This window comes from Porites lutea, chromosome 2 (genome assembly GCF_958299795.1).
Source record: "Porites lutea chromosome 2, jaPorLute2.1, whole genome shotgun sequence".
In the NCBI taxonomy this organism is placed as follows: Eukaryota; Metazoa; Cnidaria; class Anthozoa; order Scleractinia; family Poritidae; genus Porites; species Porites lutea.
This window is the reverse complement of record NC_133202.1, coordinates 45,652,823-45,664,308: the sequence shown is the minus strand read 5'-3', so window position 1 is coordinate 45,664,308 and position 11,486 is coordinate 45,652,823. Positions and strand designations below refer to the sequence as shown.

The window sequence follows — 11,486 nt, the reverse complement described above, 5'->3', positions numbered from 1 at the left end:
TTGTAATTCTTAATCTTTTTAAATCAATTATTTCATTAGTGGATAGTTAGTAGGTTTTTAACTATATTATGTTGTTAGGTAACTATATTATATTGTTAGGTGTCCCCAATTAGTAGAGGGGTTCTTAACCCCATCGGCTAGACATTCCAAGACACATTAATAAAGTTTATGTATGTATGTATGTATGTATGTATGTAAAGAAAAGCTCTCTCGGTCCCTACGAATTTCAACAGTTTAAATATTTTAAGCAGTAAAGCACATGTAAACTAGCTCACAACTGAAAAAAGAAAGAATTTTCTATTATCGTAAAAGTAAAATCCAATTGATTTCCGGCCGCCACATTAGACATATTGGTGTCCCATGTTGGTACACCAGCGTGGCGTCTCCATAAAAAGCTTGGCTTATCTTGTAGAATTTCTACAGCACCCTGTGGTGTTTAGCTACGCAGTAACTACCAAAGAATATTCGTTCATTACAACCAAAAACGGTTCGCCGCACAGACCTGAGACTTGGATTGAGTCTCTGTAACATTTCATTTTCTTGGCTTCTTTCATTGAACGATTTCAAATTTATTTTTTCATTGCCTGGCATATAAATACTCTATATCATACCATCCAATCGGTGGTATATTGCTCTCATCTTCCAAATATGGTAAGCGCCAAATGTTTATGAATGAATAAGTAGAATATAAAACAATTGTTGAATTCGGCTTTCGTATCATATGAAGAATTATGGAGATCTCGGAGGGTGTTATCCTTCGAGGCGGTAGGCTGTGGCGGATAACACCCTCCTCTATGTCCATAATTCTTCATAAGATACTCAGCCTCATTCATTAACTGTTAATTACTAATCACAAATAAACCACTCTATGTTCGATTTATTTTACCTTGGGGCAGTAGGTTTCTCTGTTGCATGGCTTTTGACGTTTACGAAGTCGTTCAGGTCTCCTGTCTGTCGTGTAGTTGGTTTTTTTGTTAAAACAAACGTACAAACGCAGACAGGTGACGCGAAAGACTTGGCAAACGTTAAAAGCCATGCAAGAGAGAAACCTCTGCTCACACGCTCCATTTGCGTCATAGACTTTTTTATGGCGTAAGAACAAATATAAATGAAACAGCTCTACACCATCCTCGGAGACCCAGGGGCAGTAAGGCGGGACAAAAGTTTTCAAGTGAGGGTGGAAGAGCCCCTGGGCACCGACTCTCACCGGATCATTTCCAAAAATTCAAGCAGATGCCGGCTCCCGATTGGGCACAAAAAATGCTTTGTATCATTGTGCCCAATCGGAGAACACATCTCCTGAGATCTTTTCGTGTGTTCGTACACGAACGCTATTGTCTCGATCACGGCTTGTTTGGCTCATACACCAAAGAAATGCACGCAGTCAGGAAACTTTCAGTTTAATGTAAAATCCCCATCTGATTTCAAAATACTGTCTGCCCGAAAACTAAAGACGCTTTTCCAAAAATACAAGCTTCAGCTTACAACAGGTATTCCTGACGCTTGCATCGGCCTCGTCTTGCGTAAATATGTATAGAGAGTTTTTAAAAGATACCACGACGGCTGACAACCACGAAAACGTCGCATGGAAAAGTGAATTCATATTTTTTTCAGTCTCTATCGTGATTATTCCAACTCGCCTACTTTGTCAAATGCAAGCGAACTATCAACCATATCCAAGTTCATGAAGAGAATGAATTTTGTCATTGCTTGTTTAAGTCCTTCACAAAACGTGAAATAAGGCATTTTCCCGGGTAGTCGTGCAGTTGACGGCAAAGAAATGTACAAAAAAGCGTGATGCATGTGCAAAGTTGTTGTTTTGGCTTGTCAAGCTATTGCTTATTTGACTTTCTTGTCACCGCCGCATCTTAAACTTCCTATTATTTACGATACATTGTGATCCGTCAAAAACAGAATATTCTCGAGGCAAATTCAATTGCTCCTGCTTATAGCATCCCAAACGGTTTTTCGACTCATCGGTAGTTCCTTCGTTTCTGGTCGGGAAAGTAGAAAATAAAAGTTTCCCTTGTATGCTAAGCTTGGTGAACGAACCGGGCAAGTGTGGCGAGACAATAGCCGTCGTGTACGAACTCACGAAAAGAATTCAGGGGAAACTGTTCGCCGATCGGGCACAATAATACAAAGCATTTTTTGTGCCCAATCACGAGCCGGCATCCTCTTGAATTTTTGGAATTAGTTCAGTAAGAGTAAATATCCAAATACTTGAAAACATACTTGAAAACTTTCGTCCCGCCTTTTCTCCCGTCCCGACTGACTGCCCCTGGGTCTCCGAGGATGGCTGTACACAGGATCAAGAGGAGTTAAGTTTGTCGTAGAAACATCTAAAACTCTCTTTAAAATCACCTCTTGTAAAATCCCAGGCATTTACAATGGTTATTTCGATCACGCTGTCATTGCGTCACATTTCCGTTACGCAACGTTGCCGTATTTTACCAGGTTTGTACACAGGCGGCCCAAGCTCATTACATGAACGTGGACGTGACTCTTCTGCGAGCGTTGTTGTGTTACAAACGGTTATTTACAAAGGCTTGTATGGGATGTAAACGGTTTTCCTTAAAAGAAAGAAAAACTGTTATGTTTTTAAATAAAATCGACTTACCTTATTGCCTTGTTGTATTTTTTGTTGTTTACCCGCGTCTCAGGCCGTTTTGAAGCGTTTTCGGCGGGTTAGCGCTATTTTGGTAGCAGACTGCTGTTGCAGTGGAACACCAAAATAGCGCTAACTCGCCCAAAACGCTTCAAAACGGCCTGAGACGCGGGTAAACAACAAAGAATACAACAGGGCAATAAGGTAAGTCGATTTTATTTAAAAACATAACAGTTTTTCTTTCTTTTAAGGAAAACCGTTTACATCCCATACAATGCCTTTGTAAATATAGACTGCAGAACAGTCCGTATTTTTGCATATGGAAGTACGCCCGAGCAGTCAAACAAAAGGTCTCGAACAAGGCTGAAAACAGAGAGCGAGACTGGGGAGAGACATTTTTTTTCTCTCGCCTCACACGTGTGAGGCTCCTGCGCTTCGCGCGCGTAAGACTCTTACGCCACGCTTTACCGATTTCTTCACAGATTTGGAGAAAAAACCCGACTGTTTTGCAGTCTATTGTAAATAACCGTTTGTAACACAACACCGCTCGCAAGCAAGAGTCACGTCCGCGTTCATGTAATGAGCTTGGGCCGCCTGTGGTTTGTAACAGGATCTCATGACGGTTTCATCAGTCCAGCCTGCGAACGCATACATGTTTCCGGTCGTTGCCCTACGCGTTCGCAGGCTAGAGTTTAGTTCATTTTCGATTCTAATTCTACAGTAAACAAAAGGAATCGCGTTATCTGTATCAACTGTAAAATTTAACTGCTATCAACGTCAGTTCACGAATAAATCCCATGCGCCCTGTTAGCCGTGTACACGTATATTGCAAATTGATGAGCCCTAGAGTGGTTTATTATTCACATTTTCCTTTTTGCATTTTTGCATTTTTCTATCACAACAGTTTTTGCAGTTAGGTGTATATGATGTTAATATACACTGTATATATCCGATGATCGACAACAGTAAAGAAAGTACATATTTTTTTTAAGCTTTTAAGTTAATTTGTATTAAATGTCTTTTTACAGTGTTATGACAGCTGGGTGGTTCAGTTGACTGACTTGACTGTTAACTATATCACAAGCGGGGTCCTGCGCAACACTCGATCCAAGTTGTTATTCATCCGAGTTATGTATCTTCGACGCCCTCTTACATCCAGAAGATTTCACAAAGCTGTAAAGCGTTTGATTTTCGCACTAACTGCATGCTCGATCTCGTCTATTCTACTCTTCAGTAAAGTTTGGGGAAGACATACTGTTGACGAATCCTCCACGTCTCTGGGGACGATCGGTGGCGCCGGCCAACAGGATCCCGTCTCTGGGGACGAGGGTACTGTTGCAGCACGTGTATCAAAGGCTCTAAATGTTCACGTTTGGCGAATGCCATGCTGTTCAAACGTAACATATTTAAAAGAGTCACTGTTCTTTCCAAAATATCCTGATCAGGAGAAGTTCATCAACGACTTTCAGATTGAAGACGACAGCGAGGACTACTGTCAGAAAATATTTGGATATTTACATCCACAAAGCAATGGTTTGTATCGTTTTGCGATCGTCTCTGACGACACTTCGGAGTTGTGGATAAGTACAGACGAAAATCCCGATAAGAAACGGCTAGTTGCTCGTGTATTTGGTGAAAAAGAAATAGCTTGGTCGGGTAAGGACGAGTTAGACAAATATCCTGAACAGAGAACCAAAAAGCCACTCTATCTTCAAGCTAATAAGAAATACTACGTCGAGGTTTTACACCAACAGGACATAGGCAAAGGGTTCGTGCGTGTATTTTGGACTACATCTGACAAAGATCAAGATTTTACACTCATCACTTCAGAATACCTCTCGTCATTTTTGCAGAATACAACGCATCTAACAAAGAAAAAAGTAGCACTGCACAATGTGCTTTCGCAGCGATATCAGCAAGAGTTCGAACAAGAATCCAAACGCATCAGCAGCAAATTTGTCAAGTTTTATTCTCTGCCTTTCATTTCGAAAGCTAATTTTCTAACTTCCTGCGATTACAATAGTAGTTTTGTACCAAGAAATAAAGTTCAACGCAATGAAGGTGTGAAAATGGTGTTTGAATCCAGTGTTTTTCCACCAGACGATACGCAGATGTCAAACGGCCCAGTAGTGGAGTGGGGCAGTCCAAATCGAGCCGCCGACAGCGAGGTAATTCGGTCAGTCGTGGATAACATGGTTGCTGCACTTCGTCTCAGTTCCTCAGAGTAAGTTAAATGAAAATTTCTTTAAATTTTTAAAGATATACCGTATTTGCTGGGATAAGCATCCATGCTCTAACGAGCGCCTTCACCCGAATAAGCGCCCACCCCGTATCCAAAATATCAAAAAAGCGCCCCTCTAGAATAAGCCGGCCCTCTCCCTTCCCTTACCACTTTCTTAAGTGGTAGAGATACAAGGAAAACCTTTTTCTATCGCCACTTCATTTATAACTTGAATGGCTTCAACCGTTCAACATTATAACAGGAGCCATAACCGGGGTAGGAGACCGTAAGCGCGGGGTCTATGCGGTTCTATCGAAAGAGCCATTTTTAGAACAAACTGCGCGACCCTTAACGGCACAAACTCGCGTGGGAACCCGCATGTTTGCACGGCTATCGTGTGGAATTTCAGGAGATGGGCGATGGTTTTGCGCCTTTATTTGAGTGCTCTGTGAACTTTCCATTTGCTTCATATCTCGATAGGAAATGCATGCACAGTGGAAGAATGAGCCAATATCATATAAACATTACTAGAAATACGTCTATCGCAAAAACCTCGCAAAGCTGTAATGGACCAGCAGTGAGAATAAAGGGAAACCAGTCAAAGGGGAAAAATACAGTAGAATCCCGACAACTCGAACTCCCCGTTAACTCGAACTAATTCCAACTAACACTTGTCTACAATACAGCAACACGTTTTATCATAACAATGCCTAATCATATTACCTTTTCTAACTAAATCAGTTAAATTTGCAATGCGAAGACGAGAGTTTTTATCCGTGGTTCGCCGGGTTGGATTTTCCCCTGAGTAACGGTAACTTTCCATCGCTTAATTTTAAACCTCTTCAGGTAAAGTGTTTCGAATCTATCCTGAAAGGCTGTTATTGGAGTCTTACCAACTGGATCTGGCAAGTCGATGCTATTTCACGGCTGTACCGTTCTGGCCACGATAAAGAATAACTAAAATTGCTCTTGTTTAAGCAAATAAGCGCAAATCCAACCCGGCAACTAATGAGGTTCGCGTGGAAAACCGAAACCATGGTCTTGCCCGATCACAAAGTGGCAATAACAAAACAGTCCAAACACTGTTAAGTTTATAAAAGCTATTATCAGGAAGGAAATACGCGCGCTCCAGTCAAAAGACTCATATTATCTTTAAAAAAAACCCACTTAGCTGGGGTCTACTAAGTCACGATGCAATTCTCCTTAGTAATGCAGCCTCAGTTCAAATAAGCTGCACGTCATTCTTATAGTTTTGGACTTGTAAATCACTATCCGTGATAATTTAATATCCTTTTCCCGCTGTCACAGCGTTTTGGGCATCCCCATTCCCAAATCCCTAGCGTTTTGGGCATCCCCGGTGGGGGATGCCCAAAACGCTGCAGTAATATGAGAAGGGGATGCCCAAAACGCCAGGGATTTGGGAATGGGGATGCCCAAAACGCGGGGATGTCCAAAACGCTGTGACACCGCCTCACCTCCAAAGCGCGGGGAAAGCGCCCTGGGGACGAGGTTGCTCACTTAGGGAACTCTGTTGGCTTCGGGGAGGGGTAGGTTGGCCGTTTCCCGGAAACGTTTAATGATCCCCCCCCCCCCCCCACAAAAAAAAAAAAACAGTCTGCTAACACTGATGGGGGAACTCCAGCACCCGATGCACGAAAAGAGATAAGCAAAAAGCCTTCAGTCCGATATTTTGAACTGACAGCGAAGCTAAAAGGCACAACGAAAATGAACAAAAATGTTTACTCATTGCCCTTGCATGTGTACACTAGGCCTTTTTATGCCTGTACCGTGACGTTGTCGCACGACAGAAGACAGATGAAGCAAATTCAACGCTACGATTATCTCGTACCCAGATCCCTTGTTGACGAAGCCGAAGGAGGTGTACCTGATCGCCCGTCAGAAATGTAACAGGCGATGAAAGAGCGCATGCTTGAAATAAATCCTCAAGAACAGGCCTCAGTTTTTCCAATCCCCTGACAATTTGTTCATTGCAACAATCACAGTGCTTGTCCTAAGACCAGGCAAAAGCATGTTTTCCTTGACAAGTATTCTGCGCTGAAGTAACAATAATTCTTACATCGACGCTCGATTGATGATCTCTATGTTTATAAATTCTTCTAGTGTTTTTTTTTTCACCTTTTCTTTTTCTTTCAGGGACTACATTTTGAAGAGAATTCACAAAGTTCTACAAAAATCGGATCCTGCTTATGGGGACCGATATTCAGTTGATCTGGAACTTGGCCTGCCTCACACTGAGAAATCATATCGCTTCTCGGAGCACGTGTATCAAAAAAAGGGAACGAACAGTTTGTGTCTTCCCAAGGGAATTGAGTGGAACAGAAACGCCACGGTATACATAATACTCCCTGTCAAAGATCAGGGAAGATGGGTCTATCATTTCATCAATGATCTCACGGTTGCCAGCTTATTGACGGGTGATACGAACTTCCACGTTATTGTTGCTGATTTTGAGAGTCAAGATATCGACTTGGCCAAAGCGTTCGATACCGCCCTACTGAGAAGCAGGCACACTATTATTAACTTGAACGGTAAATTTTACAAGACCCTGGCACTGAACAAAGCTGTAGAGCAAGTACCAAGTACGCGTGATCTGTTGTTCTTGTTTGATCTTCATATCGATGTACCCGTTGACATTCTGGACAGCGTGCGAAAGGTGAGTTGATAGATCCACGTCATGTCCGCTATATTGTTGTCCCAAAACAATATAGAACGTATTCACATGACGTCACGGTGGCCATATTGGTGTTTGAAACAACGAAACGGCAGTCATGTTGGTGTACCAAGAAAATCCAGTGAGAGTTGAACTCTTTTCTTATGTAAATGTTTTCTTTTGTTCCAATAAATTTGCATGGAGGCTGGCCACCTGAGTGAATACGCTATATAACGGCGGCCATGTTGGTGTTCCTGTGGGAGTTGAACTCTATCTTGCGTAAACGCTTTCTTTTGTCCAATAAAATTGCATAGCTGCTGGCCACGTGAGTGAAAACGCTCTGTACGTGTGTTGCTATAGCAGGACACACTGACTTCTTCAGCGAATAATACTAATACTACTCTATTCACTTTTCTTATAGTCAATAGCGCTTTTGCCTTCATTTAATCAAAGGTTTAAAAGTCGACTTTCTGTTGCATTTTAGAGTAAAATGCTATTATTTCTGTTGGAAAATAAGTTATACCGAAATTGCTTCCAACTACACCATCTGAACTCTTGTTCCATTTGAGAAACAAGATCAAATCTGTCTTTCTTTCAACAGAACACCATAGAAGGAAGAATCGCTTTCTTTCCCGTAGTGGGACGTCTTAATTGTAACAGTACACATATTGATCATCAAGGCTTTTGGCAGATGAACGGCTATGGTCTTCTGGCTGTATATAAATCGGACTGGATACGTTTTGGCGGTAAGTTCAAAGTAAATTTCACAGCTTAGGAACGTGATGTACCTTTCAAAGACTCAAAGACTTTAGGAGAATTGCAGATTTTGAGCTACCAGACTAAAAAGTGTATTTCTTTTTTTTACAAAAAGGCTTTATGTATCTAAGGGCCTTCATGTTCAAAACGTATTGGTTGTTAGTTAAAACACAGTTTGTTAAAAATAATCAGAAACGACAATGGCCATTCATAACTCATACAAACCAGAGTTCTACGCGGGCAAAGATCTAGGATTTGCTCGCACTATAGTGGATAGCTTTTGGCGCCGAGACGAAAGATATCAGGTGAACACCTATCCAATATGTTACTCTCCACCTTAGAGATCGGCGTAGCCTGTTCCAGGCTCCGAGATAGTCGGGCTCGCGGAATTGAGAAATCGCGGCGAACAAGAAAAAAAAAAAAAAAACAGGAGGAAACTGGGGAGAGGAGGAGGCGGCTTCCTTTTCCTTTTCCTTTTTTTCCCGCCCCGCCCTCATTTTCGTGCGCCCTACACTTTCGCGTCTTCCCCACTATCTGAGAGCCTGGAACAAGCTAAGATGGGCGAGGCGCACATCGTCACAGAAATCGCGCCAAGTACTTCCCGTTTGCTGCGCTAACAAACAAAGAAATTTCACAACTAATCAAGCAAGCTGTTTCCGAAATACACGAAGAAGGTGACGAAGTTCGGTTTGGAAGTTTTAATAGGTAAAGCTTTGTCTTTTTTACTTGAATTTATCGATAAAACCGGTGAAAAAGTTTTTTGTTTACAAAAGCAAATTAAGCTTAAGTCTTGCGTTACTTTATTAAGTTGACTTGTTTATAAATAAGCTTAAAACTAAATTTAATAATCTTTTTTACAGAATGATTTTAAATACAAAAAGAATTCACGACTCCTTTTGAAGAAATTTTCCCGTAAGAGCTAAACAAATGCCCTCAAAAGTTTTATTTGTCGGCAAGAAAAAGCGACGACCGCGGCCGTTCGGTCATTGTGCGCCAAAATTGTAATCGTTGGTAACAGTAAATGAGTAAAAAATCATCATTTTTGTGCTCAATTATCTCATTATTTTAGTGTATACTAAAACAATTATTCACCTCAGTGTCGGTGGCAGTGTTCCTCTCGTCAAAACGATTGCAATTTTGTGATCAAATTTAGCCGAAAAATTAAAAAAAAGTAAAATAACAGACATGCTGTCATCAACAGCTTTCAAAATGTCATTATGAACCCTCAAAAGTGCGGTTTCAGTGTTGTGATGACATTTATACTCTGATTGAAATTCTTCTATTAAATCTTCGCAACCAAAGGTGATCGATAATTGAGCAGCAACTGCTCTCCCCGCGGCTATGGATTCGCTCCATGTAAAGCCTGGTTCACACTTGCGACATAACATGACATAACAACATAGCGATATAAGACATAAGATGCTATTGTCGCAAATGTGAACATCGACATAATGACATTACTATAGGTCCAGTAAAGAAAACAAAATGGCGGAGGCGCTCCCCGTGGCGTTTGCCATTGTGTTGTTTTTTCTAATGAGAAGGCAAGAAAAAGTCTCCAAAACAAGGCAATTGCACCAAGAAAAAGTTGGGTACGCCCAATATTTCAAGAGGAAGCAAGAAGAGCCAATAGCCCGTACTATAACCTCGTCAAAGAACTTGGGTTGGGTGAGAGGGAATATTATTCGAGGTCAACTTGCCAACATTCCGTAGGTGAACTGAGATATCTTAAGTTTGTGCAATTTCATCTTGCAATCTTTAAACTCTTTAAGAGCTTTGTCATATAGAATGGGATATCGACGAACAGCTTCGGAAAGTAGTTCGTTGATATCTGGATGCATATGTTCATTAACACATTCAACCTCCCCTGCAGCCGCCATCTTGCAAATTGCGCTTGAACGAGGGAGACTAGGTTCAATATTTCTGAGGCGCTCTGATTGGTTCTTTGTTATGTCGTTATGTCGAACGGTATTGACACTTGTTTTTAGCTTGCATAACCGAAACATAAGGACATAACGACACAAGAAAATGATCAGTTTTTTCCTTATGTCGTTATGTTGCTTTTATGTAGTTATATCTACATGTTCAGACCTACGACATAACGACCCTCTTATGTCGTTCGTTATCTCGTTATGTCGCAAGTGTGAACCAGGCTTAAGGGAATTCGGATTCTGGAATCCCGAAAATTTTTGCTTGTGGAATCCTGTATTGGAACATTTGCTGCTGGAATTCTAGGCTTTGGAATCCAGAATCTCACTAAGGATTGAAATCTAGAATCCTTGTTCCACTGACAAATACTGTAATCCAGCACTTGGAATCCGGAATCTACGGCGTGGAATCCAGAATCTGATACTGTCATGGCTCCACTTTTTGAAACAACGGCTTTATCTCGGCAGCTTAGAATCTATTGGCTACTTGGCCGCCTTGAGGCGACAAGTTAACTGTACGAGTTATTATATATCAGACAAACTTAAAGCAATGGGCATCCATACGTACACCAAGCCGCAGCCTGGCCAGTACCTCACGCATGCGCACAGCCATATCACGCAGGCAGTGGCAACCACCGACAGCTGTTTCCCCCCTATTGAGGCTCATTAGCATGGCATAGCCGTCGGGTCAATATGACTGCGCGCATGCGTTAGGTACTGGCCGGGCCGTGGTTAGTGTATGTAAGCCGCTTGCTTTAAGTTTGTCTTATTATGTATCAGGCCTAGTTAAAGCCGACACCTTTGAAATACAGACGATGGAACCGTATTTCTCCCACAAACAACCGATACCGGGATGTATGTTGGGGATTATATCTCTTGTCATTGTGTAAAATCATTGTTAAGAACAATTCGTAACTTTTAACTGCTTAATTTTAAAGGAATGAATGCCGAGGAATTCAGGTACAAATGGGGTGGAGAAGACTGGGACCTACTGGACCGCGTCCTGAATGCTCAGTTGGAAGTTGAACGGATTAAGTACCCAGGTCTCTATCATCATTATCACAGCAAACGGAAAATGTGGAGTTATTAATGTACACAGCAACCGGGCCTGGTTTGGTTGAGAAAGTACCAAGGAGTCAAGCAAGTCTGCCACCGATCATGGAAGAGTTGGACAGTGATGGGGAAAAGGTCCTTCTGGTAATCCGGCCACGGAGTGTAATGTTTATTTAACAATTATTGAATTTGGCTTTTGTACCATCTGAAGAATTATGGAGATCGAAGAGGGTTTTATCCGCCGTGGCCATA

The 11,486-nt window shown here is 41.7% G+C and overlaps 1 protein-coding gene across 1 annotated transcript; it reads left to right on the top strand.

The window, feature by feature from the left end:
* Positions 1–3,738: 3,738 nt before the first annotated feature.
* On the top strand, positions 3,739–11,351 carry LOC140926295 (beta-1,4-N-acetylgalactosaminyltransferase 3-like). Its single transcript, XM_073376053.1, has 4 exons — positions 3,739–4,832; positions 6,984–7,503; positions 8,102–8,246; positions 11,120–11,351. The coding sequence occupies exons 1-4, from the start codon at positions 3,739–3,741 to the stop codon at positions 11,269–11,271; spliced, it is 1,911 nt and encodes a 636-aa protein (XP_073232154.1). The 3' UTR covers positions 11,272–11,351.
* Positions 11,352–11,486: the final 135 nt, after the last annotated feature.